A 25,310-nucleotide genomic window follows, 5' to 3' on the forward strand; every position below is an offset into this window, starting at 1 on the left:
AGGGCACCCTTTGGAATTACTGATTTCTAAAATTAATAAAGTAATTCTATTTTTATTTTCTTTTTTTCCATTTACTAATTTCCCCCCACAATCAGTACTCACACATGAGCCTGAAATGGGGCCAACTTGGTGTTTTATGCCCTTGCTGGGCAAGTTTTGAAACTCTGTTTTAGAAATGCGAACTCGGAAAGAGAGGTTTTATTCTTCCATTTGGTTTCAGCAGATGGCGGGCCCAGGCCGCTCCCCGCGGGCAGCTCCTGTACCTGGGAAGCTCGTATGTGCAAATGTGTCCGTTGTCAGCCCGCAGCAGACAGGTCCTCTAGTGGCCAGTGGATCTGCACCCGTAAACAGTTCGTCAGAAGGAGGCCGCACAGCCCCTGATGGCTTTCCACTTGACCTCTGCTCCCTTGCCCCCTCACCTTTCCCCGGCCCTCTCTCTGGCTTCTGTGGAAGAAGAGGTTGAAAGGTGGGCTACAGAGCCCACCGAAGGACTGACTTAGCTGCCCTGGGGAGTACTGGGCGAGGATCCAGAGTCTGGGGTTTCTACAACAGGGTGCTGTAGACTCAGCATGGAAACCCCAAAGGAAGAATGACACCCAACAAGGAAGAGAGAAAAGGGACTTTATTGACTTCTTAGCGAACGAAAACAGGTTTGAGCACATTGAAGCGTCTTGTTTGCGTGTGAGGGATGAAGACCGTCACTTTGCGGGAGAAGAGAGAACGTATTCATGGGATTTCTGGTTAGTAGCTTGAGGTCCATCTTAACCGTTTGCTAATTTGGTTGTGAATTGGTTAACGGGAGACAAATGGGAATTCCTTCATGATTCCCTAAGTGATGTGTAGAACCAGGAAATGAGATGTTTGGGGAGACTCAGCATATGGATCTTGTGGGAGAGGATAAGAGGGTATGAGCCCGGTTTAAAAACCAAAAACCAAAAAACCTTTGAGACCTACTAGACCACTTGGAATTGCCCTAGGTAACCGTCAGAATTGAGTCCTCAACCTGATCTCTTACTGCACTCACCACTTGCTTATCCGGTGTGAGACCGGACTCCAGATCTCTCCTTCATTTAACCAAGTACTTTTCACGTCACCTCTCCTGTACTGGACTTCTCGTGGCAAGTCCAAGTCTTGGTAATAAACAAAACAGATCATACGATCCGCCCCGCCACCTCCAACAACCGTGTCATTTCCACGTGTCCCTACCTCCCTTCCCCCAAAACAAGCGTGTATTTTTTTTTTAAGACATACAATGGTTCAAGTTTCTGCAGTGCCTATAAGTGGCATGTGGAATGCAGAGACTGGACTTCAGACCCCCGTCCATATTTGTATCTGCTGGTAAAGATAAGAATAGAGCCCTAATATAAAAAGAACATTTGGAATCACAGTGTGTTCTGTTTTCTTTGGGATACTTCAAGAAACATATCTCATTGCCTCGGTTCATTAGGATGAGCCACAGGCCAACATTTTAGTGATGTCCTATGAGGTTGGATAAGAAGGAAGGTTTATTCCAGGGTCAGAAAGAGTACTCCTTTCTTCCTTAAGCCTTAAGTAAGGACCAACGATGTCAGGTATAAGCTGCTCAAAAGGGAGCTTCTAGGCAGCCTGGACCTTCCCCCAGGCCTAAAGACACCTCCAGAGCTGCAGCCTGAAGTTGCACATTTTTAGTAAACCCTTGGGTGCTTCTCCTGCCCACTGAAACTTGAGAACAGCTGCCACGAGTGAGTAGACTCTGAAGCTTGGGATAGCAATGGCCCATGGCCACAGGGCTGGCCCCTCTCTAGGCCCACTAGCTTCCCTGGGTAGGATGGACCACAATCCCAGGAGCCATGAATTTAGGGCAGGGACACAGCCCCCAAAGTACAACGGGATCAAGACCGCAGGGGACAAAGCCTTAGAGAAGCTCTTAGGATTGGTTGAGCATGGACAAAGCGAGAAAGAAAGACTTAGTGACCAAAGTCAGGAGTTCAATCCGGGAGAACTCCAGAAGGAGCAAGATACATCTTCATACACACACACATACCACACAGACCCTTCGACCTGCAAATTTTAGCTTCAGATAGACTTTTTCACCAATGGCACGGTGATTTCAATAGAGGAACATGTTTTTGGGGAGCTGCTAGGTGGTTCCTCACTCATTGCAGATGGTTGCTTCAGGTGGACGTCAACGCCCCAGTGGAATTCTGCATTGCTCTGGGATCTGGGACCTCGAAACAGAACTGTGGGATTGTTCTTTCCCCGCCCTCTCCCATCCCTAAATCATTGACAAGAGGCCCTCTGTCTGTAAAGGGTTTCCTGGCGAGCTTAACCTGATAACAGAATTAGCCTCGTCTTCTTAGGCCATTTGCCAGACAGTTTCTCTCATTCTCCACTGATGTGGCGGGTGAGATCAGATTTTCAAAAATGATATTCTTCATGGATAGTGAATGTACAAACCAACACACTTCCACGTACAAGGGCTCACCCCAAGTGATTTTGGCCCACACTTACACTTTCTGCCCGTCTGAGCCGCTGCCACTGCCTCTGTGTGTGTCTGAGAGCAAACTACTTCACAAGAAGGAAAGGAAGGAACACCAATAACAGTTGAGTCTTCTCCCTCCGATGGCAGAGGCAGTGCAGTTTACCGGTGTCCAGGGGACTCACACTAAGCCGTGTGCTCGAGATTCCCTGCCCCGGGCTCCCGTTCCCTCTAGTTAGTGGATATGAACAGGGATTTAAGAAAAGAGTGATTAAGGATATTCATCCAGTCAGACTTCCTCCTTAGAAAAGGCTTTTTACTGTTCTAGAAACAATCTTCCAGAAGATGGAAATGATCCAAGATTCCCCAAAAATATTTATTTATACAAAGATTTTGAGAGTAATATTTGTATTTGTCTTTATACCTCAGTCTATGTGTCTGGGGCCAAGTCGTGTGGCGCATTTGCTGCTTCCCCGCATGCCTCACCCGTTCTAGCACCTGCTTCCAGGAACACCAGATGAACACAGGGTCTTGGGGGATAGAGGGGAACCCATAATGCCCCAAGACTGCACAGACCATAATCCAGATACGTGCACCCTGACCTGGACGGTGTCTAGCCAGATGTCCAAGGGGAAATACGGTCGAGGAAGAAGGCGAGAGGAGGGGCCCAGAGGGCGGGCAGGAGAGCGTTCATCCCACCCTCCGCTTCTGAGTTCGGCGTGTCCATACGGCCCAATCCAGTTGATGGCCCGGGAACGACATTACCTGGATTTTCTCCCTGTAATGACCCTCGGTGCTGACTGATGTTGAGAGGACCATTTGCAAAAAGCAGATTCATCCTTAATCCCAGGGAGTATGAGCTACAAATCTGGGACGCTGTCTAGGTAACCTGCCTGAAGGAAAATGCTTGCCTTGTCTAAAGTGATCCAGGTTCCCTAGAGCGGATGTGGGGCAGCGATGAGCCAATCTGACCTCAGAAGCGTCTTCCAGCCTGGCCCTGTCCCGGCCGTTCTCTGCCCTTCCTCCTCCCTAGGGTTTCCCAGATCCATTGCCACACCATGTGTCAGGTGCCGACTCGCCATCCCTCTTCCTCCGTCCCCACCACGTCTGTCTAGGTCACAGAAAATCTGTGTATTCTGAAGCGTTGGGCCTTCCCCTAACCAAACCCACACTTTCTTTACCACAGTGATTCTCAGAGCCAGCAAGAAGGAGAAATGTCCCAAAAGGGAACATCCGTCTCAGCCATTTGCCTGGAGCTGAAGGTTGCGGGCTCCAGGCCTCTAGGTGAGGAGTGTTGCTTTTGTGTGTCCCGAGGAGCAGGCAGTCAGGCAGTGGCGGTTCTCTTTCCTCTCTCTCTGTCGCAGGCGGGCTCTCAGCTACACTTACAGGACTTGACCACCATGTTAGAGAGCTGTTCCACCTTGGGGGTCCTCCCGACATAGTACAGGATGGTCAGGGGCTCCAAGTCCTGGGGCACACAGCAAGGTGAGGCAGAGGCTTCGGGATTCAGGGTGTTGTACAGTCCCAGCACCTGGGGAGGACACATCATTTAGAGGTTGGCAAGCCAGGCCCCGGGCCGAGAGCCCTCCGCAAGTTCTGGGGGCCGCTCCAGAGACGGGGCGAGTGGTAGACTGGCCAGCCAGGCTATTTCGGTTTGGGGGAACATCTGTACCGGTTTGAGCATTATCAGGTTAAGCTTGTAACAATTATCGGGCGACTTTAACGGGATAATGAGATTTTCTCTGCTGTTAAGAAACGCTCCTGTATCGGTGTTCCTAGCTGCGACTGGCCACTTTGGTGAGAAGTGATCTCACTAAACGCTGCTTTGGGCCATTTAGTAAGCGCCAGAGTGTGGGGCCCCAGACCGGATGCAGTAATCATGAGCTATCCGGAAACACGTTCCACAAATTACTGCCCTAGCTTTGATTCCCCTTGAGGGAAAGAAAGGCCAGCAGCTAGTTTCTCCCTTTCTCTTCCCATTGTTGCATATTAGCTTCTTCTGTGTGCTTTGCATTATCTTTCAAAGTAACTTTTCTGCATCCAAGAGGCTGGAATTATCAGAGTGTTTGAACGGATGGTAGAAGCCTCTTTTCCCCAACACTCCCCGCTAGCTGTGTGCAGACATCTTTGACATACAGGGTGGGGTGTGACCGTGAATTTCCAGAATGGTACAAGAGCTTTAGAACAAATTTTAAAGTCTGGTGGAAACCGTGGAAGAAATTTTAAAGGGCACAATGTGACGAAGTAGAGTCGGGCCAGGGTGCCAAGATCAGAACCTTCACAAAGGGATTTTACTCGCCCTGGATCATCATTCGCTCATTCCACATTCAGTCCTTCACGCATTCAGTTGAACCAGTGGCCGGGCGGCTCCGCCCCAGCGCCCCGCCTGGCATGAGCCCCGCCCCGTACCGTGCTGTGGGTTGTGTCCGCACTGCGGAGGTAGGGGCAGGGGCCTGAGCAGAAGTTGGCATAGTAGCCCTTAGGTTCGTGGACCCATTTCCAGCCCAGATCTTGTCGGAAGTCAATGTAGAGAGGGCGCACACAGCAGTTCTCCTCCAAATTGCTACAACGAAAAACATTTAGAGACAATCAACCTAAAGGAAACCACCCATGTAAAAGAACTTCACCAACGGCCCTCATATTTGTACCTGGAGTCCTTCCAGGTCATCCTAAGAGGTGGTCCTAATCGATGGAATCCCAGGTTCAAGTGCATTGAGCAGTATATACCATAAAGGCATTTTCTTGGTCCCAAGGACACAACAGGCAGATACAGATGATGCATGAGGAAGAGAAAAAAGGCAAAAGTGGACCTGCCCCCTTTTTCATGATGGATCAAAGCAGAGCCTTAAACTGCTTCACATAGAACCAAGCACTGAATGCTCTTAGCCAGCTCAGTTTTCTTGAGGTTGGTTTCATTGTTCCCTTCCTAATGTGCACCCAACCAGACGTGAACTCTAAGCTCATGCCGCTCACGTACAACCTGAGACTGCTCAGACTAAACCCAGGGGCCATCAAATAAAAATGAAGGGTATCCTTCCATTAGACTCATGATTCACCCCAAGTGCGATTATCAGGCCATTTCAATTCTGTTCCCTGCAGAAATCCATTTGGCGGTAACTCTTGCCAAATGGGCATCTAGCCTGTTCTTCAATGTCTGCTGAGACTTAAAACTTACCACTTCCAAAATCTGGCTTGCTGTGGGTTCCGTGAACCATGTCAGACACTCTTGGTTATCTATTCAGTAGCCATCCCTACCTCCCTTCTCCCTTGCCACCTCCCATCACAAGAGTCGAGAGCACCATTTTCCTGGCCTCTCTTGCAGGTAGGGGTGGTCATGTGACCCCGCAATGACCAATCAGACATAAGGAGAAGTATGCAGAGGGTAAGGGCAAATGCTGGCAAAAACATTTTGATTCTTTATAAAAGTCACGGATGGGAGAGGAGAGCTTCTGGCTCTGCCTCTTCCCCCTTCTTTCTTGTCTTGAGCCTGGACAAGATACCTGGAGCTTTAGCACTCACTGCAACCATAAACAAGAAGATGAAAAGCAAACCAACATAGTAATCGTGGTGGCCTGCAGAGAGAGAAAGCCCATATTCCTGATGGCATAATTAGGCAGCCAGCCCAGCCCTGAGCCTGCTGCTGTGGGCCTATTGTGAACAAGAAATCCTTTGGGGTCTAGGCCACTGTTACTTGCAGCCAAGAGCATCCATCCCTAACTGATTAAGAGCCACACAGAACAAATCTACACGCCAGCCTTCAGACAGTCGGCGCAACGTCACTGCTTCTGTTACACCTTCAAGCTCAACAGCCTGAGTTCACTCAGTTGTTCCTCGTAAGACGTGGTCGTAGATCTGAAAAATTTTCCTAATTCATTCTCCCCCAGCTCCATTCAGGCATCCCCCTCTCCAGCCAGACTGACCCATGCGTGCTCCTTCCTTCCTCTGCCCATATCCCTACAGGTCCAAGCCTCACTCACCCACGGAGGCTCAAATTCCACACCCTTCCGAAGCCTTTCCTGCATCCACAACTTCTTGCTCCAAATTCTTCAGGCACTCGATCTTTCAGACCTTCTCATGGATGTGGGCATTTTCTACCTTTCAGTAATTGCTGTGTGTGCTTTATCATCCCCTCCCTTATGAATGAAGAGCTAAACTAGATCAGAGAAGAGGCTCTTTCTTTTCCTCTCTTCCCAGTGGCTACGTAGTCCTTCTGAGTGAATTCATTAATTTCTCCAGCTCAAATTCCCCCGGAAAGGGGAGGCTGCCCTACTCCCCTCACCCAGGAGCATCCTTGAGCAGCTCATAGGGAACGGAGCACTTCTTGCGTGGGAAGTTCTCCACTCATCTCCCCCATGCACAAACACCCCCTACAAGTCCTTTAAAACACGAAAACTGCGGGGAGGCTTCGGCCAGGTATCTCCGATCCAAACTGTCTGAACAACACTCTCCTCATTTCCTTCACCTGGGCCTTCACAGAGCTGGGCTGTGGAGAAACAGTAGGGCTCCCAGAAAAACAAGGACACCTCTGTAAGAGGGTTTGTGAATCGCATCCAGGACCCCCGGGTTAGCACCGCTTAAGCCTAGGGACTGAGCCACAGCAGGTGCACCGTAAACGTCTCAGGAGTCCCGGGTCGTGAGAGGGCCCCAGCTCACCGGAAGCAGTAGTTGGTGTCCAGGGCTCGCTTCTTCCTCTGCCCGCCCTGGCCCGGGTTGTCCAGCCGGTGCGGGGGAATCATCATGAGGATGAGGTGAGGGTTGTGGTGGTCCTTCTGCTTCTTGAGGCGCCCGAGATCCCCACGGCCATGATCATCCTCGCTGTCCACACCTGCAGAAGGGAAACAGGATGACAGTCTCCTGTCTAAGGAAGGCAGAGTGGAGGCTGTATTCTCACCCCATCCCATCTCCAACCCGGAGGAGGGGCAGTGCAATCTCTGCGGAAGGTGTTGGGAGAAGCACGGCTTCATGCTAACATCCAGCTGCAGGAAGGGGAGGACCGGATGGAGGGGCTGGTCGCACAGGAACTCCCAAGACACCCGTGGTCGGATCCCCTGATGACTCCTGTGTGTACATCTTTCAGAATGCAGACAGCCCTTCCAAGAGGCTTCCTGGTATCTCAGGGACCCATGAAGCTTCCGTAGAGAATCCCAGACACGTTGCTTTGTGCTGTCGGTGTAGATTCTGAGACTTAGAATCTTGGGGTGTGAGTTTCCTCTTATCATCTGAATCGGTCAAGACAGCACAGAAGTCCTACCCATAAAGTAAGGTGTCTCCATTGAAGGTAGCTTTAACGGGAGCCAGAGGAATGAGACTGAATCATCGTTAAACTTGCACGTGCACTAGTTGTTTCACAGAGTTCTCACTGTCACGCTCAGGTGAGATAATGAAGTATATGACACACAGATTAGCAAATAAACTCTCAGGCTGGGGGGACCTGCTATTTCATCTAAAAAGGAGAAGACTGAGGACTGAATTAGTCTCAACTAAAAGGAGATCCATTTTGTGACGGGCAGCTGCCAGCTGTTCATCTCCACCAAGGACAGGAGCACGAGGAGCTTAATTTACACAGTGACGGAAGGGACCCTGGACCCCACAAAGGGGCACTAGGACCATAAGAAGAATGGGAGGCCTGGATCTAAAATTCCCTTTTCTCCACATTGAGAAACCACCTCACACCGGTCAGAGTGGCTAAAATTAATGGCTCAGGAAACAATAGATGCTGGCGAGGATGTGGAGAAGCGGGAGCCCTCTTGCACTGTTGGTGGGAATGCAAACTGGTTGCAGCCGCTCTGGAAAACAGTGTGGAGGTTCCTCAAAAAATTAAAAATGGAACTACCCTAAGACCCAGCAATAGCACTACTAGGAATTTATCCAAAGGACACAGGAGTGCTCATCCATAGGGGCACATGGACCCCAGTGTTTATAGCAGCACTTTCAACAATTGCCGAAGTTATGGAAGGACCCAAATGTCCATCAAGTGATGAATGGATAAAGAAGATGTGGTATATCTGTACAATGGAATACTACTTGGCAACGAGAAAGAATGAAATCCTGCCATTTGCAATAACGTGGACGGAACTGGAGGGTATTGTGCTAAGTGAAGTAAGTCAGTCAGAGAAAGACAGAGATCGAATCTTTTCACTCATATGTGGAACTTCAGAAACTTAACAGAAGACCATAGGGGAAGGGAAGGGGAGAAAGTAGTTTCAAACAGGGAGGGAGGAAAACCACAAGAGACTCTTAAATACAGAGAACAAATTGAAGGTGGATAGGGGGATGGGGGAGAGGGGAAAATGGGTGATGGGCTTTGAGGAGGGTGCTTGTTGGGATGGGCACTGGGTTGTTGTATGTAAGCGATGAATCATGGGAATCTACTCCCGAAGCCAAGAGCACTTTATGCACTGTACGTTACCTAACTTGACAATAAATTATAAAAAAAAGATTTTTTTAGTAAAAAATAAAATTCCCTTTTCTGTGGCACATGGGCGGCTCAGTCGGTTAAAAGTCCAACTCTTGTTTCAGAAACTCAGGTCATGATCTCCCGGTCATGAGATCCAACCCTGCATCAGACTCCATGCAGAGCACGGAGCCTGCTTGGGATTCTCTCTGTCCCCCTCTCTCTCTGTCCCCCCCCCTCTCAAAATAAACTGTAAAAAATAAAAAATAATAAAAGTAGGCTCTGAAATAGAGACCATGAAGGGTAAAAGCCCAGGGCTGGGAGCCAAGAGAGGCCTGCACCTTTTCCCAGACAAGACTCTGATCTCAGGCTCTGGCTTGGTTGGTTTGACCTTGAGGAACCACCTGGCTTCAGGCAAGCCTCAATTATCCAAAATGGGACTATGAAAGGAAAAGAGAACTTCGCTGACATCCAGAGATTGTCCACAGATTGCACGCCTTAGAAACATATTGGAAGACCACAGAAGACTCTTAACTATTTCTCTATCTCAATACAAACACCCTGAGCCCCAAAGCGATCATTCACACCCAGATGACTCCTGGGTGGGAATCAGGGTGCCTCTGTAACATCTGGAAAGTTCAGTAGTCAGATCACCACAGTTCATTTCTTTTAGGGAAGGGAAAGACAACAGCGATTTGTTGAGTGTTTGCGGTCCTGGGTTTTACATTTGTTATCTCGTTTAATTTGTGTGATAACCCTATGAAAGAATCATTCTCGGCTCCATTTTACTGGCTGAACTCAGAGAGGCGGACCCGTTGGCGTCCATGACTATACCCCTCTTCCCAATGTAATACTGTCTTCCAGATGTTAACATCTTCTATCTATAAACTGAAAGTCACGCCCGTTGTCTTTGGGGCGAAGCAGAATTACTCAAGTACAAAACAGTTGGCCATCTCTGTGAGGGAGCTTGGTTGCTTCTCTTGGGGCCTGGTAGGCGTCTCCTGTTCTATCCCATCTCATCAACTGCCCCACCCCCACTATACACATCCATTTTGTTACCTTTGAATTTGATTTCCATCACCTCATGAATGTTTTCCAAGATGTCTCCATTGGGCTGAAAGGTGTGACATGGACAGTGAATGCTGATTTCCAGACCTAAGTTGGACTCTGCAAAATAAGACACGGAGTCAGTGAGAAAATTCTTTATGTGATGTGGAAGTGTGCCCATCACCGTGCCTGTGGGCCAGGGCTCTGCTCCCATAGGCAGTCACGGGAGCTGAGTAATCCCGAGGGTCACCGAGGACAGAAAGTGCTGCGAAAGCTACAGTGGACCTCCACACATGCGTTGCCGCACTGCACGTGTTTCTGTTATGTCATGAACAACCAAATAAAGGCATAAAGGGAAATTAATGGGAAGGAGAATTTTCAAGGTCATCTATTTTCAAAGGATGGTAGTGGGAAAAACTGTCACCCACCTCCTTGGGGGGAAAAGAATGAGGACATAAGAGGAAGAAAAACAGCCATCACACCCTCTAGGTATTTGTTGGAAGAGGGGATATTCGAGCCAACCTACTGAGGAAAGATAAAGTAAGAGGCAGGGGGACTAGGAGAGGCCAGGGAAAGAGGCTGGCTGAAGAACTTTAGAGCAGAGAGGCAGTGATTCAAAAGGCCACAAAGTCCACCAGATGGGAGGAAGATGGGACAGTCTGGGCCATAGGATTAAGTCAGGAAGCAACGCTAGAGGCAAGGTCACCTGCACACAAGCAGCGGTATCAGTCTAGGTAGAAGACGCCAGCCTTTCTACCAGGGCCATGATTGTGGGTGACTAGTAGATTCCAGAGGAGATAAGATGAAAATCACAGTTACCCTTGGCCATATTTTCTTGAAGGGATAAGGACATAATTGGGTCAAAGTTACTTGGAAGTGTCTTCGCTGGGAATCTTTGTTCACTTAACAGCGAAGCCGGAGATGTGGATGGCTCGCTGAGGGAAAACGAACAGCTCAGGAAGACAATTGTGAAATCAGAGCACAGGCCACAGAAGATGGCCAATGGCCAAGGCCAACGGCCCAGATGATATGAGCTCAGAGAGAACCAGCAGGAGGAAATCTGGAGGTGCCAGGATTTGTGGACTGAAACTCGGTGTAAGACTTCCAGCTGTAGCCCTTACTCCTATTAGTTGTGGGATCGAGGTGTTTTGGTTACTAAAATTGGGGAATCAAGGAAATTAGTAAAAGGGGTTGGGTAAAGTGGAGGGTGGGGGGGGGGAAAGGAAGAATAAAAGGAGTTCAAAACATTTGAACTGGGTCCAGGAATTCTGTGCAGGGAAACCAGGAAGGATCGGTGTCATATCAGTTCTGCAGGGTAAGACTCAACTAGGGAAGTTCTGTTAACCCGGAGGCAGCAGCAAGCTGTGGTGTAGGAAAGGTCATGAGGAATGGACCCTTCTGCATTCAGGGTCAGCATCTCAGCAAGCTGATTGATTTACTGCATCCCGAGCTGTAGGGGGGCAGCAGTTCTGTGTGAGCATCCAGCCTTGGGACCAACCTGTGGTCTTCCCGATATCTGGTGTCACCAGGGAAAACCCCAGAGCCCAAACCAGCTCAGCACCCTTCTCATGCACAGAATGGCTCAAGTTCAGAGGTTCTGGTCACTGTCAGGCAGGCTTGGATCCCTTTTTCCACAAACTCCAGAACCCAGTCTCATCTGTCCTGCTCCAAGCCAGGGCAGCCTCTAGGACATACTGACCCTTGCTGAGCTTGAAGACTTCTATACCAGAAAGTTAGCTCTGGTGGGGAGGGATGGGACTAATATAACAAGGAAGCTGAGGCCCAGCCAGAGAACAGGGAGTGAACAGAGACGGAGCCATAGCTGTGTTTTCTTCCTGGTTTAAGGCCATTGAGGGAAGGAGCCAGGGAGGTTGAAATGGGCTACAGAGTGTATTTCCTAGTATTCAGAAGGGGCCAAGGCCAAGAGAGACCTGGAGTGGACGAGTTCTGTGATTCTGTGAATTAGAAAGTCAAGGTGCAGACAGATGTGCTGGGGATAGTTAGGTCTTAGTGTCAGAGATGGTGGCCTGGTTTGGCCAACAGGCTCTGTCTGTGTAGAAAACTCACCGTGATGATAACAATTACCAACATTTCTTGGGCATTCTATGTCAAATGCTGCTTTAAGACTTTACATGCATTAATTCATTCAATCTTTAAAATAATCTACAGGGGTGCCTGGGTGGCTCAGTGGGTTGAGCATCCAACTTCGGCTCAGGTCACGATCTCGCAGTCCGTGAGTTCGAGCCCCGCGTCAGGCTCTGGGCTGATAGCTCAGAGCCTGGAGCCTGCTTCCGATTCTGTGTCTCCCTCTCTCTCTGCCCCTCCCCCATTCATGCTCTGTCTCTCTCTGTCTTAAAAATAAATAAATGCTAAAAAATAAATAAATAAATAAATAAAAAAGAACTTCAAAATAATCCTACAAAGTAGAGACTACTACTACCCCCCATTACATAGATGAGGACCCTGAGGCTTAGAGAAATTAAATGGCTTGCCCAAGATGCCCAAGCAGTAAGCAGTAGAGCCAAGATTCAATCACCTGATGCTGGAACCATCCTAATTGTTTGAGACAAGGAGGGATAAAAAGTGGGGCAATAGAGACTACCAAAGGAAGATGCCTGTGCTCTTCCAGCATCCGCGCCGCCCCCCCCCCCGCCCCCATCCTAAGCTATGAGGCTGGCTGTGCTCCCTGACAGGGCCCCGGGGGGATGCCTGACTCTGCACCTGGAGAAACTGCAGACCTTGTAGAGCAATAAATAGCCCAAGGGTCTGAGGACCCAGGCCCCTAACTCTGGATAGGGCTCCAGCCGGCTCCAGGACCTAGAAGGCAGCCTGGGAACCTAGCGCACGGTAGGCTCTCGGATGTTTGCTGAATGAATACAAGACCCTATACGTGACTCGGCTTCCTCATCAGTCCACACCACCAGTCGTTCCATTTGGAGTCCATCTGCTGCCTCGTTTGGGGCCACGAACTCTGAAAAGACTCCTGAGCTCTGCATAAGTAAAGGTCTGTGTGTGATTCCCCTGTACGAGGGGCGGGAAGCATCTGCCTAAGTGGGAACTGAAGGTTCCAATGAAGGACTAACCTCAGAATTGGCAGCAGTGGGGATGGTGGGTGGGGGACCCACAGGTTTTATTACGAAATTATCTTTTTGATGTCTCAAGGAGGATGGAAATCATTCTCCGCGCAAACTTCTCATTGAGCTCTGCAGCTGGGAAAATAAGAACTCCTTCAAGTGCCCAGGGCTTCAAAGAAATCCAGGTGGAGCTGATCAAAATCAGACAAGGAAGCTAAGAGATTAATTTCCCCGGCCTCTCCTTTCTGCAGCCATGTCAGGCTCTAGGTGGAGTGCCGTCTGAGTCAGAATTCCCAACTGTGCTGCCCACGGCAGATCCCTGTCCCGTGGGTGCTGCTAGGCCTCTGGCTTTGTGCTCAGTAGGGGAGATAGGATGGAGCTCCCAGGTACCCCTGGGGGTGAGGCAGGACCTCCAGCCCGCGATCAGCCAGCTCAGCCATCAGGTGATGCCCCTTCGATGAGGACCTATAAATTCAGACGCCTACAGAGCCCAGGCAGGTGACATAAGTGAGCGGAGCTAGCCAGCGTATCATGCTTAATGGGCACTGCCGGCCTCACTCTGGGGGGTAACGGTGGGGACCGGGAGGGCCTACAGGGGTGTGAAGAATGTGTGCCCCACCTCAAGAGGTGGCCACTACTCCTCTCCCATGGATCGTTACCAGGAAATCTTCCCACTTTTCTAGAAAATCCAGAAGTCCAGGTTTTATGTGAAATCTCCTGACTTAAAAAACAAAACAAAACAAAACTGCAGGCCATTATTTAATTTACAACATTACGTGGGCCGAGCCTTAGTGCGTTAACCCCTGGTTTCCCAAAACATCAAGGACAGGGAAGGACCCACCAGCTCCAGGGACTCTGGACATCAGGACGTGGATGGACTGTGCCTCTGTGGCAGTGATGATGGAAGAAAACTCTTGGCAAGAGGGGGAGAAGGAACAGACGAGCCCGCCATAGGCACCTGCTCCCCACTGAGCATCATCCAGACAGTACCACCAGGTAAAGAAGGGGAGAAACAGCACAGCGTGATGTTACGAGGCACCACGACTGCCAGTCAGGACACTCTGGTTCTGATCCAGCCTGGATAACCCTGGTCAAGTCACTTAACCTCTCTGGGCCCCAGTGTCCTCGTCTGACCTAATGAAAGCTTACTCTTGAGTAACAGGCTGAAAGCCATGAGGTTCTCTCAAATACATTGTATCCTTAACACAGCCCCATGAGGCATGCAGGGAAGGGACCAGTACCTGATTTTCCAGGTGAGGGAACACAGCAAGTGGGTGAGAAATTCGGGATGGGTGAAGTGTGATACGGCGATGGGACAGCTCTCCTTGGATGACTACCACGCTTTTCGAGCTTAGTTGGCCCCAGCAGAACCTGCCCCCGTATCTGCTCTTCTCCCCGCCTTCCCCGTGTCAGTAAGTGTTAGCCACCCGGGGGGGTTCCGTCCGCAACCAGAGAAGGCGTTCTCCTGTCTTCACACCCCATGCCTCACCAGCCCGCCCAAAATATACGACAAATCTGTATCCTCTCCACGCCCACGGCCACCACCCTAGCCAAAGCCCCTTTTGCCGTCATCCGGGCTGCTGCAGGGGCCCCTACATGGTCGTTTTGTTTATTATTTTTGAGAGAGAGCACGCGCGGAGGGGAGGGGCAGAGAGAGGGAGACAGAGGATCTGAAGCAGGCTCTGCGCTGACAGCAGCGAGCCCGATGCGGGGCTCAAACTCACGAACCGTGAGATCACGACCTGAGCCGGAGTCAGCCGCTTAACTGACCGAGCCACCCAGGCACCCCCCCAAACTGGTTTTCCTACTCCTTCCTTTGACTTCATGGCAACCAGAGGGACCTTTTAAAGATGGAAAAGATATAAAATCACCTCAGTCCACATCCCAGCCCTGCTTGGAATACTCCAGGGCTTCTCACCACACGTGGAATGAGTCCTAAAACCTGACCATGGCCTCACAGGTCCCAAATTAAATGGCTCCGGCGACCTCTGGCCCCCCCAGCTCACTCCGTTCCAGCCACATCGGTCCGTGTACTGCCAGAACAAACCAAGCCTGCTCCTGCTCGGGGGCCTGGGCCTCACTACCTCCTTCGCCCAGCATATCCCTATTGAAACCTTTTCATCACTCAGGCCTCGGTGCACACACTCCTTGTCACAGAGACCCTCCCTGAGCATCTCATGTCAGACTGCGCCCTGTCATCACCACAGTGCCCTCTATGTTTCATGCTACTCATCACTGAGATTCCTGTTCATCGATATGTTGCCTTGTGTAGTGTGTGTCTCTCCCACCAGGAAAGAAGCCCGATGGGATAGGGACCTCACCGGCCTTGTTCCCGGCTGCATCCGCAGTAAGCCACACTTAATTTTCTTCGTAAGTATCGGTTGCGTGAACAGATGAAGAACACAGCGAATCGATGGCAGAGCTAGCGTTTGAACCCAGATCTGCGACTCTTCTGGTTTTGTCCTCTTCCTTCTGTTTCGGAAATGACCAAGGGACCTGAGGGATCCTTCCCAAATGCTCAGGCTAAGAGTCAACCTACCTCTTCGCAAGAGCCATTCCCGCACGGTGTCAGTGACGTCGAAAGACAGCCATTCGGCGGTGCCCCGTGTGGGCAGATTTTTGCCACCGATATAGCGCTGTTTGGCGATGTGCTCATCGGGCCGGAGTATCTGGAGGGCGGAGAAAGGAGTAAGCGGCCCAGGCCGGGACAAGGACGGCAGCACATGTCACAATGCAGAGGGGCACGTGAGGGGAGCAACAGGAAACTGAAAATTCCTGAACGCTCCTTCAAACGCTTAGCTAATGCTTAATCCTCTCAGTGACAGACGCGCGTACAGAAAGCAAGACTCCAAGAAGGTAGGATTCACACCCAGGCCTTCTGAACAGTGCACAGAGCAGAGGCCTGCAGGGGCAGGGGAGCCGGCTTTCCCCATCTGTCCCTGTCCGTGTGGCTTCTGTTCTGGGAGGGGCTCACCTGGAAGAGCTCGATCCTCTGCTCACTGCGCTTAGAGCTGGGGTTGGGCACCCGCAAGACCCGGAATTCCGCTCGGAACAGGTTGGTTCCATTTTTCTCCACTGAGGACACGTTGAAGCGGAAGACCTTGGAGGTGATCCCTTTGGGGCAGACGGCCAGCTCATCTAGGAGATCAAGCAAGCAGGAGAGGTGCCATAAGTGTGTGAGTGAGACCCCGCAGGAGCAGTGTGCGGCCCACAGACACCCGCCAGGCGTCCAGGGTCCCATCCATGACCTCCCTAGAGGCGTGAGGCCCCAGGCCTGAAGGCGGAGATGGGAGGAAGATCTTGGTGAAGGCCCCAGTCAGGAGCAAGGAGCCCCGGGAGTCCCGGGAGTCCCGGGACCGGCACTAATGACTGGCCGGTCAAAGGCAATCGCCACTCCTCCCACGGCCTCGACATCCCAACTGTGGCAGGCTCTCCAGCCTGCTTTGCTACTCTTTTAGAAAACACACGTCCTCAAAAGATCTCAGCAACCCCCCTGGCGGTTTAACCATCTCACAGCTACCTGCCCCATGCATGTGTTCGTTCCTTTGGGCGTTCATTCACGTATTACTCGTGCACTGAGCACATACTATGTGCCAAGCGCAGCGCTGCCACTGGGAAGCAAAACTGAACAGACGTGCCCCTGCCTTCAAGGAGAATCATGTCGGGGGGGGGGGGGGGCGGAGGGAGGATCTTAATACAAGGGCCCACATAACGGGATGAGCGGAAAAGGGTTGAGGGCCTTTGGAGAAGCCCAGGAGTTGGGAGGGACCAGAGTAGGGAGACAGCAGGGAGCACCTGATGGAAGAGGTACCATGTGATCTGGGTCCTGCAGGAGGAAAGGGTTTGAGGATGGAGAGGAAGGGATTTTCCATGGAAGGACTGCTGGAAACGAAGCAGGGACAGGAGGAGACGCAAGTAAGAGGAAGCAGCCAGGGGAGGGCCCGCGAGACAAGGTCAGCACAGCAGGCTGGGGAGGCTGAAGTATCAGCCCGAGAGGCTGGATTTTATCGCGTTAGCAGTAGGGAGCCATGGAAGGTGTTAGAAGAGCAGTGCAGTGACTTAATTAACACTGTGTTTTAGACCCAATGAGGCAGCATCGGTATGGCAAAGAGCCCACATCTCAAGTCTGGCAGAACCACAGATGTTTCTTCAGAGCTGGGCCATCCCCACTGACTCCTTTCTAAGGATCTCTGACTTTGACAGCACGTGCTCTGCCAGCCTCTGTCACCATGCTGGCCTCTCCGTCCCTGTCCAGAAGACACGAGGCAGCAGATGCTCTTTCCCCACACCTCGGAGCCAGATGAAGAGAAGAGAAAGATCCTGTCTCTTCTCCTGCACGCTTTACAACCTCAAGGTCGGAGCAGCATTAACACCCAGAGAAAAACTTTCTACCCAAACGGTAATAATAGCCAGAACTTGAAATTCAAGCTCATAGACCCAGATTCCACACATAATGGACATGGCTGGAATGAGCTCATAATCACCCCGAGGGGCGGTGTAGGAAGTCACGGACAAGGCGGGAAGGATCAGAGGCTTGGAAACAAGCAAATGCGCTACTGATCTTGAGGAAAGGATGAGCGAGTGTTTCTGGAAATTGCCATCTGGTGGGCCTGACATTGGTTCTTAGAAAATTAATGGAACAGATGTTAGGAAAACAAATGTGTGAATGCCGGCTAATGAAGCCCTGCTTAATAACTGGCTTCGAAAGAACAAATATTGCACTCCCTAAATTATTGCAGATAGAACCAGAGAGAGGCACCAGCGTGAGCAGTTTAATTTTCAAGTTTGCCCGTTTGAAACCCTCTGGACCTGGGTAGGTTCCTCAGACTGGTCACCCTCTCAAGTACTTGCACGCTTGGTTCCTGAAGGACCTGTCATCAGTGTGGCTTCAGTTATAATAGCACCTCCAGCAGCTGCTGAAAGGGGGCATAAAGCGTATGTCCACACTACGTGCACACTGCTGTGGAAAAGAAGATGGAACAGAAGACGGCGCATGCCAGTGAGAAGAGTCAGAGGGGGGTCAAGACAGCAGGAAGCCAGGACACGCGGGCAGCGATGAGCTAAGAGGGTCTTTGGCACACCCTTGTAACCATCCCTCCTTTGCCTCTTCCAGCCCATCAATCAGATATCTGTTCCCTACAACGGACTCCTCTTGGTGGGAACTTCAAGGAGATTTCGAGAAGGAGGTGGAAGGGTCATTTTTTATCACTGGGATCTACAGGTTTCTAGCAGAGGTAGAACGGACGCTGGGGTGGGGCGGGGGGGGGGGGTTCCTTGGTTGACACAAGGAAATTGACCCTATTAGTAAAGCTCAGACAGACTCGTTGGGGATTACAAAAGAACTGCCTAGGAGAGAAAAGAAAACGTAAATATAATCTTGGCAATTAAACCCACTGAAGAATGATGCTGTTTTAAGCAATTTGTGGAACGAGACTGTAAATCAACTGTGATAACACCACCTTACATTGCACAGAGCTCTTATTAACTCATCTGACCCTCGAACAATCCTCGAGGAGGACGAGAAGTCAAATTGACCATGTTACAAATGAGAGCGGCGCCTGGGTGGCTCAGTCGGTTGAGCGCCTGACTTCGGTTCGGGTCACGATCTCATGTTCATGAGTTCGAGCCCCACGTCGGGCTCACTGCTGTCAGAGCAGAGCCTGTGTTGGATCCTCCTGTCTCTCTCTCTCTCTTTCAAATAAAATTTTTTAAATTGCAAATGAGAAAATTGAGTGTCAGGAAATTTAGCGGGTAGCACAGGTGGTATTTGAACCCAGGTCTTTGGACCATACCTCTTTTATTGAAGTGGGGAATCTGGAAGTTGGGGGGCCCAGAGAGATCTAGTGGAGGCACAGTTTCACCAACAAAATGAAGGCTTCCCTGAAGTGGGCCCAGAGTGCCAACTTAGGCCTAAGCAACAGCCAAGCCCCGCTCAGTTCTGTGGGTAAGCCGTGCTTCTGCAGGATGCTGGTATTATTGGGAGCTGGACTAGAGGATCCACCTTTCAAATTACATTATGACCAACTTTTTCCACTGCACGAGAAATACATATATTGGTGGAGGCCCTTCCCCCCCTTTTTTCCTACGAGGAGAGAAAAATAAGCAAAGAATATTCATGTAGAGTTTTCACACAAAAACGTGGAAACAGTTGACCGTGTTTCGACCATGCCTTTTAAAATGTTTTCAGACACCGGGGCTCCTAGATGTGCCTTTGCTTATATACATCATTTCTGCATGTAAAACCCTGCAGGTTCCAATGACAGCATGCATATTTCAGTGTGGCCAAGCTTCTTCTGGCTACACGTTAGGATCACCTGGAGAACCTTGAAAATACATGATGCCTGGCCCCACTCGCCAGAGATGCTGACATGCTGACTACCTTGGAGTGGGTGGGTCCGGAGTTGTTTTGCTTTTCTTTTCTTTTCTTTTCTTTTCTTTTCTTTTCTTTTCTTTTCTTTTTCTTTCTTTCTTTCTTTCTTTCTTTCTTTCTTTCTTTTCCTTTTCTTTCTTTCTTTCTTTCTTTCTTTCTTTCTTTCTTTCTTTCTCTTTCTTAAAGATCTCCAGATGATTCTGATGTGTAGCCAGAGTTGAGGGCCACAGTTTATAGTGCTCTGCAAAGGGTACCATGGCTTCCAGATGTTCTAGAAGTATGAGAAACCACACTCCAATGATTTCACCATTAAACAGGTTAACCTTTAAATGTATTAGACATGCAGTTGGACCAATGCATCATTTGAAAAATTTTTGAATCAGAAGCCCATCAACATGTTAAGCCCATGTTACAAGTTGGGATATTTCACAAAAAGATCCAGATTTTCTGCTCTTCTGGGTTAACGGCAAGGTCGAGGCAAGCTGGACCCACATTCCTAAATGCAGAAATCAGCAGGGACTGAGCAGCGGGTACCCTCTTTTAACAGGGCGTGGGCGCTTCCAGCTCCCCCCACCCCATCAGCCTCTTGCACACCCTATTCTCTCCTCGACCCCAAGGCCAAGTGTCCTGTGTGCTCCGTCATGGTGTTGGCTTTTCTTCCAGATCCTTCGTATTAGCTGGGCACTTGTGTTTTCAGCTCCTTAAGGAGAGGTTTTGCCCTGCAGTTCACTGAGTCTTAAGCCTCAGTGAGCTTAAGGATCAATGGGGTGCTTTTCGGAAACACAGATTCCCCAGGACCCCACGCCCAGATTCTGATTCTGTAAGGGTGGGCTTGGGCCTGGGAATCCACATTTTTTACATTTACCTAGCCCTTCTAGGAGAAACACTTGACCCAGCGTGCAGAGGGCACTGGCCCTTAACACAAATGAGTTCTTGTGATACAAAATATCTTTTAATTTTCAGAATGAAAAAATCCAAATCCAAAAGTAGCATCCAGGAAAGAAAGGCTAAAACATCAAGTTTTCTCTTGCTCAGGAACTCCGGGTTTGCTGGCTGTCTTAGAGCCACTGCTGGATGAAAACAAGGGTCTCCCGCCAGACAGATAATTACGAGCCAGAAGTTAAAACAACACCTATGCTGGTGATATCTTGATAACAAGGATGACAAAGGAATGGAAAAGCCTGTGTCTTTCCCCACCACGTGGGGCAGAGACAGCCTCCACAGAGCCAACTCCTGGTGAATTATAAAAGGATTTCCAGAGTCTTGCCTTCACTGCTGAGGCTGTTGAATCATCCCAGATGTATGCATAAAATTGCTTCAGCTGCAAGAGAGCTTAGAGATGATCTCTGACTTTACAGATGAGAAAACTGAGGCTCAGAGAGGTGACCTGACTAATGCCATCTGGTGTGGTTGCTTAACCAGCTTGAGGCTCTCCGTTAGATAAAGAACGCCCTTCCGCTGAATCTGGGAGAACGTCTGTGACGATATCAATCTCCTGGCCATAACGATAGGCGGAGCTAAGAAAAAACACACCCAGTGGTCCCTGTGCGGTCTGCCACCAGGGTTACAAAGAGCTCCTACCCGCTCCTGCTTGGTCCGATAGGTGATTTGCTCATGTTGTAAATCAAAGTGCTATTGGAGCCTTGAGGTTAAAGGTGGGGCTTAAAACGTTTATTTTCCACACTTGGGTTAGTGCCTAACAGCATGCATTCTGCAGGCAGAACGTCTAGGTTAGAGCCCCTGCTCTTTGAGGCACATTACTTAACTGATGCACGTTTCTGTGTCCTCATCTGTAAGGCAGAGAATCGGGGTTCCTCTCTGACAGGGCAGAGCCAGAAGATGGGCCCTCTCCTCTGTGCTCACCGTGGTGCCCTTTCTCCTGCACACGGGAAACGATTCCTTGCCATACTTTGCTCTCCAGGCTCCCCTACGTCCTTACGCCAGCTCCTGCTGTCACTTCCAAGTGCCCCTCCACTGGGTACAGGAGCAGGCTGGGAATGATGAAACGTGGAAGCGAATGCGATCTCATCACTTCCCCCCAGAAGCTCTGGCACCCAGACCCTGCTAGGGTCCCACCACGGACCCAGTGCCACTCTAGGACACAGCCCTCGTGAGCTCAGGATGGGCTTCCCTCACCCCAAGCCTCTGAGGATGGCCTTCTGCTTCTTCTCAGCATCTGCCCCGCTGCCTCCTTTATAATTAGTGTGCCTTCTGCGTCTGCCTCTCTGGGGCTGGCTCGGCACCTGACCAGCTGCAGGGCGGGCCCAAGCCGCGTCTGCTCAGCCTCTGTGTCACCTCCAACAGCTGCAGAGAGTCTGGGCCTGCTTCCTGTTTGCACCTGCAAGCCTCCACGGCATCGCCCGTGTCCCACTGTGCCCTGGCCCCTCCACAATATCCCAAATAGTATCTTGCTCCCTGTGCCGGGCTTGCTCCCAGCCTGACCAGGCTCCGTGTCCCGAGGGTCGCCCCTACCTGCTAGGGTTCTGCTGCTGCAGGCCGAGCTGCCCAGCGTCCGTGGGCCCTTGCCCTCGCTCTCCCCAAGACTGCTCGCTACCTGTGTCCTGAGTCTCTGTACAAAATCCACATCCACTGGCACCCATATGCCCTCGCATGCATCTGGCCCATTCATTCTCGGCTCTGGATTCCAGGCTGGATGCGCCCTTGTGACTCAGAATCCCTCCTCCCTGGGACTCCACCTCCTGACCCGGATCGTAAGGTCCGAGCCCTTCTCTCTCACCCTGGGCTCTCTTCAGACCTCTCCTGCAGGCCTCAGTTTTCCACCCTCGTGGCCACTATCTCCGGACTTGGTGGTTGCCCAGGGGGTTGGGGGTTCAGCCATCCAGGAGCTGGTGCCTCTGGGAACCGTGGGCCCCTGGCAGAGGCTGAGCCAGACCCACGGGAGGACCCTGGGCAGGATGCACTAGCCCTGCCTCTTACTCCGGCTTCCGCCCCGCACGGTAGCCACATCCTAAGGCAAGGCGCTCCAGGCGGCCACAGGAAACGGGAGTGGGAACCCCTCGCCAGTAACCACAGGCTCCTGGACCTGGCATGGGCCGGCTCCCAGTAGGGCCTTTTGCACCTTCAGCTGGAGCTGCTCCACCCACCAGTCACCTACTCCTCTTCCTCCTCTGCAGCCAGGTTCCTTTCAACTTCCCAAGTTCCCCCACTGACCCCCCTCACCCTGCCTGCTCCCTCCCACTCCCACTCCCCACTGCCAGGTGGGCCTGGAAGAGGTAGTCCGGGTGGTGAGGACACCTGCTGGTAGGAAAAGCAAACAGAGCTGCTCCCAGGGTCCCTGGCCCAGCGCGGCTCACATTCCTCCTTCTCGGGCTGTCAGTTTCTCAACATCTGCCAAATCTCTCTCTCTTGTATTGAGGTTTTTTAAAGGTCCGTTCAGTAAACACACATGACTTCCACACGTGTACAAACACACACACGCAGACGTCTCACCCAGAAGCCTCCCAGCCTCTCAGCACAGACAGGAGCCTCCTGGGAGGACACACTCCCAGACATATGTCCTCTCTGCACCCACGGCCACACCTCCCACCCACTCTTCCCGTGACACGCAGACACAAAAGGGCGGCCAGCAATCATGTACACGTCCAGAGCCACAACCCTGCTCTCTCCGTGTCCACAGGCCTGGAAGACGCCCATTTTGAGCACATGAATCTGTCTACTGTACAAAGCCAGACTACACATCACCCTGAAGCACTTGTACGTGTGAACGTAGGTGCGTGCCTTTCAACCATGCTCACAGCTCACGTGGGTCATGTGTGTGGCATAGACCGAAGGGCCTAGACAGCAAGAAGCTGGATCTTGCCTGGGCTTCAAAAAGCTTGACAGACATTAATCTAGGGCAAGTGTACCCTTCTTCCCAAGGACTGGAAAAACTAAACCAAAGACGCGTCACAATGAGTGGCGAAAACAAGGGAGAAGACCGAGGTCTCCAGACTCAGGGAGCTATAACGGCTTTCAAGAGACCCGGCCCTGTCCCTCTATGGCATCCGTATGCTCGCAGTCGCCTATCCCATCACATGGGCCAGAGCACAGATGTGAACAGGACGGCACGGTGTAATTCCAAAGTAAAATCAGTCGAGGATGTGATGTGAGTTCAGCAAGCCACTCAACTCCAGGGCGCCTGGCCTCCCAGAAGCCCCCGGCTCTTCCCACAATGGCCCGGTCTCCCTCCCCAGCCACCCACCCGGCCCCAACTGTGCATCGCGCCTCCTGAGCCTTGGTGTGGGTGATCCCGGGGCACCCTGCTGTGAGGCCCCCGCTAGGGCCCCCCCCCCCCCAAGGAACTCCCCACTCTTGCTCAGACCCTCTAGAGCAGACACCCCAGCGAGAACGTGGACTTACTGTGCTCCGCCAGCCCCTGGATCATGTCGAATTTATGGATTTCTTTGGCATAGTACTCCGACTCGGTGTTTTCCTGAGTGCAGCTGTCCTCCCTCTCCCCCTGCATCTCCTCCAGCAGCTCCCGGGTGCTGTTGTAAAGGGCCAGGACCTGGTAGGGGACGTGGGTCATCACCGATGGCTCGGGGGGACTGGTGAGCCTGAGCTTGCTCAAGATCTGTCCCCTAATGGCTTCCACCCTCTTCTTCTTGATGTGGCCAAAGTCCAAGGTGGTGCAAGTGGACAGAGAGAGGCTGACCGTGGCAAAGTTCAGCAGGGCCAGGACCACCAGAGCCCTGTGCAAGTGCATCTTCATGCGCAAGCTGGGGAGAGAGGCCAGGGGGGCTGCGAGGCCTGGCGAGGAGGAGACCCCAGCAGTCGTGCAGAAGGAGGGAGGAAAACCAGGCGGCCTCCCTAGATCCCGAAGACTGAGGCTTGGCAAGAAGGTGCATGAACTCACTGCACTGCGAGAGCTTCAGGACTTCCAGGAAGCGCTGGCAACCCTGAGCGCGAAGAAGCCGACTGTGTGCCTTGTAGCTCTGGGTTTCTTCTCCATGTGTCTAAACAGGTTCTGCTGGGCTCTGACTCCCAGCAGGCCAGGTGGAGGGCAAGCAGAGGGCTGGGAGGGGTGGCGAGGCAGCTGGGAGTGGGAAGGGAGCTGGAGTTTTTCCTTAGGTAAAAATAAATAGAGCGGATATCTGATATTGCCAAATGCCGCTTGGCGATGGGGAGAAAGTGGGTATTTTAAAGAAGGAGCAGAAGGACCGTGGCTGGGTCCCAAAATCAAAATCCTTGCCTTGCCCTGAAGGAGGGTAAGAAAAGAGAATGGAAAAGAAAAGGAAAAAAAAATTGTTTAAAAAAAAAAAAAAAGTCAGATCACCAGTGAGTAGGTGGGGAGAGGCAGGGCTGGGCCGCGCTGGCCCAGCTCAAGGTGGGGGCAGCCCGACACACTTGTCTCTCGGGCACACCATTCATGCTTTCTCTTTTGTTTACACTTCCTCGGGGGCTTTCTAAATGACTTTGTTCACGCTGCCTCTCCTCTTCATTGGCTGGGAAGTGGGGGTATGTGCAATTGGAAGGCAGGGAGAACAGGCCCCAGGAACAATAATCCACTTGGACGCCCAGGGTCACCAGCACCTCGGCTTGTCTTCTCCCTCGGCCATTGCTTCTGTTCCCTGCTTCTCTTTAAAAAATAAAAAGGCAAAGAAAGAGAAAATAGAAGCCAGTTCACTGCACGCCTGCTCCGGAAAGCTGTTATTCCTTCTTTCTCAGGCTTCTTCCCCTATCTCTCCCCTCGCTTGCTCATTCCCTTGGCCTTGGCTTTCTGCTTCCCTCCCTTCCTCTCCCTGCTGCTTCTCCCTCTCCTTCTCCCTCTCTCTCTCTCCCTCTCCCTCGCTCCCTCTCGCTCCTCTCCCTCTCCCTCTCTCACACACACATGCACACACACTGCTTTCTCTATTTCTCTCTGCTGAAATTTTATACCTCCCTCCCATGACGTCTCTGGCCCGGGTGGGGGAGGGAGGGACCAGCGCACGCAGCCTCTTTTGCAGCACGATTTTAATGTTTTAAACA

General features: G+C 51.3%; 1 protein-coding gene across 2 annotated transcripts; it reads right to left on the reverse strand.

Moving 5' to 3' along the window:
• Nucleotides 1-2,815: 2,815 nt before the first annotated feature.
• Nucleotides 2,816-25,184, reverse strand: TGFB3 (transforming growth factor beta 3). 2 transcript variants are annotated; one of them, XM_043556676.1, is made up of 8 exons: nt 24,199-25,181; nt 23,703-23,850; nt 15,948-16,111; nt 15,513-15,642; nt 9,912-10,019; nt 7,112-7,283; nt 4,868-5,021; nt 2,816-3,989 (listed from the first exon to the last, which is right to left on the reverse strand). In XM_043556676.1, exons 2-8 carry the CDS (start codon nt 23,806-23,808, stop codon nt 3,831-3,833), a joined length of 993 nt encoding a protein of 330 aa, XP_043412611.1. In that variant the 5' UTR covers nt 23,809-23,850; nt 24,199-25,181; the 3' UTR covers nt 2,816-3,830. The 2 variants fall into 2 exon arrangements, with proteins under 2 accessions (XP_043412611.1, XP_043412610.1); XM_043556675.1 differs by having other exon boundaries at nt 23,703-25,184.
• Between the last annotated feature and the right edge of the window lie 126 nt (nt 25,185-25,310).

This window comes from Prionailurus bengalensis, chromosome B3 (genome assembly GCF_016509475.1).
Source record: "Prionailurus bengalensis isolate Pbe53 chromosome B3, Fcat_Pben_1.1_paternal_pri, whole genome shotgun sequence".
NCBI lineage: Eukaryota > Metazoa > Chordata > Mammalia > Carnivora > Felidae > Prionailurus > Prionailurus bengalensis.